Source organism: Stegastes partitus, unplaced genomic scaffold (assembly GCF_000690725.1).
Source record: "Stegastes partitus isolate 25-593 unplaced genomic scaffold, Stegastes_partitus-1.0.2 Scaffold865, whole genome shotgun sequence".
In the NCBI taxonomy this organism is placed as follows: Eukaryota; Metazoa; Chordata; class Actinopteri; family Pomacentridae; genus Stegastes; species Stegastes partitus.
Genome location: NW_007578596.1, coordinates 113,938 through 116,831, shown reverse-complemented (window position 1 = coordinate 116,831; position 2,894 = coordinate 113,938). Strand labels below are relative to the sequence as shown.

Sequence of the window (2,894 nt, the reverse complement as noted above, 5' to 3'; positions counted from 1 at the left end):
ATGATGAAGCACGGCGGTGGCAGCATCATGAACATTTTATCAATGATTTAAACCCTATAAAACAAAGCGTCTGACTAAAATACAAAACAGGCTGACAACCTACAGTATGAATAATTATGGAGATTAAACTGACTAGTTTTGAACTAAAGTTATGACCTCACAGAAATATATATAAAAATTCGACCAATGTGAGGGTTCTCTGTGAGCACGCCTGGTTTCTAATGGAGTCTTCTGTTGCCGCTGACCTCTGCCTGCTCGTCGGATTAAAACACCTGCAGTGAAATCCAGAAAGTGTCCGTCCTGACCAGGAAAAGCTTCTAATCAGCAGCTCGTCGCTCAGAGACGCTGTGATTGGTTCACTGAGCCCAGCAATGGGATTGAAGAGCAGAAACTCATCGACACGAGTGTCTCGAATTAAACATTCGACAGATAAAATCTGCACTTTAATCAGGAAGGCTGAGCTAGCTCCACCTCCAGATGGAAATATGAGGCTTTTTAAATACATGTCTGTCACTTCATTTTAAAAACAGATAGCAAAACATCTCTGGTACAAACAGAATTTATAGAAAAAGGCTGGATATTCTCTTCGTTCATTGGCGTTGAACCTTTCTTGAATCCTCCAGCGCAGCTTTAACATGAGCCCTTCACAGTCTGTCAGCACTGAATAGAGGCAACACCAGCGATCAGTGACTCGACAGTCAGACTTCCAGCACAGCAAGCCGTTTGCTCCGTTTGCTGATGAAGACCATGTGCTGCGGTCGAAAGCTGCTGACTCGTGTATCAGCCCAGAGGTCAGCTGAGGACAGTCACATGATCAGTTTCCGACATAAACTCCGAGTCTGTCGGCTGGAAGCTGATCTGAGCGCCGCGTCATTCATCTGAACTTCTGCTGAGTCATGAAGTCCTGGGAGGAGACGGACGAAGAAGTAATCTGTGTCTGAGCATCAGCTGCAGGCTGAAACTGAAGACAGCAAATATGGACGTCTTCACACCGAGAGCTTCTACAGACAAGATTGAAATATCCAACCTGAAAGAACCTGAAAGAACCTGAAAGAACCTGAAAGAACCATCCTGAAACATGAAGCATCCTCCAGTCTTCAGGCGGCGGGCCGTTCCCTCTTTTCCCTCTTTCCTGTCTCTCAGGTGGGTGCTGGTGTCGTGTGCAGCTCCAGGCAGGTGCAGTGATTCTCTGATCACCTGATCTCGTTCAGCTGCGACAGAGGCGTGGTCTACTCGCTCACCTGGCTCCCTATAAGCGCTCTGCAGACCGCTACAGGACGGCGGACTGGAAGCGAACACTCAGTCAGTTCCCTGGTTCTGTCTGTTCCACTCTGGGCCGATCTCCTTCCCGTCATGGATCCTGTCTTCTCCTGTGCAGCTCCTGGAGCCCTCCGTCGCTCCGGACCCAGTCTGGCTCTTTCCCCTGGTTCTCCACATTCCCCTCTGGCTTCATACCTCCGCCTGGAACCGGTCTGCTCCCCTGCCTCTGCACCTGTCTGGTCTCCTGCCACATCACCTGCTGCTCCTCTCCACGCCAACCGGGGAAGCTCGGGTTTAGTGCTTAATTTAGTTATTATTGTAATTCCTAGTGTTTCGGTATTTGATATCCTGAGTTTATTCCGCCTGGCCTTTAGAGGGCGCTGTTTAGTCCCTCCCTGATTTATTCTGCCAGTTGATCTGTTCTGGTTTCCTGTTTTCCATATATTCTGTTTTTGTAATGAAACTATTGTTCTTTAGCTGCCTGTCCACCATGTCTAGTCCGATCCGTGACAGAAACAGCCTGAACCAGCTGCAGGCCGACACCGAGCCCGCCGGTTCTACGTCTTTGCTCTGCCGATGAGACTTTCAATCATGTTCACAGAACCACCAGCTGGGAGAGAAAGCAGAGACTTATTCCGGGTACGACTTTGTTCTTTCTGAAAAGTGACAAAGTCTTTGCATGAGGACACTGTCAGAGCTCGTACCTCCACAGCAGCCTTCGCTCTGACAAACTCGTCCTCCAGAGATTCGTTTCTGGCCAGCAGAGATCGAGTCCGGCGGCGCTGTCTGGACGCCCCACAGTCCTGAAACACAGAGAGGTCAGCAGCAGCAGCTCTGAGACGGAAACAGAGCAGCAAACTTCAGAGCAAAGTCAAAGCTGCATCTGAACAGACATTAATCACCTGAACTAACCAGCAGCTCTGCAGGGAACGCTGCTTTGTCCCACGCTCCCCGAACTGCACACTGTCCCTGGTCTTTATTAGAGTCACTTTCTGGCAGCGTGTTCCTGTTATCAGCTACTGACAAACTGACGGATTGCTTCAAAGGCACCTCAGTCTGCAGCCCGTCTGAGTGAAGCAGCAGCTGGACGGTGAAGCTCTGAGCTCCAGAACAAAGCAGGAGATGCTGGACATATGGTTCGTCTGCAGGGTTCTAGACCCGGAGCTCCGAGGCACTACTCCTTCATAGGATCTGGCTGAGGTGGTTCAACATGTGGTCAGGAGCCTCCTCCCGTCCCAGCTGGAGGAGAACCAGAACCAGAGGGTTATCTCATGTGGCCTGGAGCGCCTCTGGATCCTCCAGGAGGAAAGTGGACAGCAGATGGATTCATCCATCCAGAGGGTTCCCAGGACACACGGCATCCGTGGAGGACCCCGACCACATGTTGAACCACGTCAGCCGGATCCTCTGAGCAGCGACTCAGAGCTCCTCTCTGGATTCGTCATTTCTACGCCTCTGATTCACCGTCTGTCAGCAGCAGTGCATTCTGGGAGCGTCGGCATCGTTTCACAGACACACTGTCTTATTGCTCAATCCAAAAAAACTGAAACGCAGAACGAGAAGGACGAGAACAACACAACACAACACAACACAACACAACACAACACACGTAGACACAACACAACACAACACAA

General features: G+C 50.3%; 1 protein-coding gene across 1 annotated transcript in view; it reads right to left on the bottom strand.

The window, feature by feature from the left end:
• Positions 1 to 2,894, bottom strand: part of LOC103365708 (PEX5-related protein-like) — a 17,881-nt gene that overhangs the window by 5,719 nt on the left and 9,268 nt on the right. The window contains 2 exon segments of the mRNA XM_008293219.1: positions 1,965 to 2,094; positions 2,439 to 2,455. Of these exon segments, the coding sequence (XP_008291441.1) occupies positions 1,965 to 2,094; positions 2,439 to 2,455 (147 nt within the window).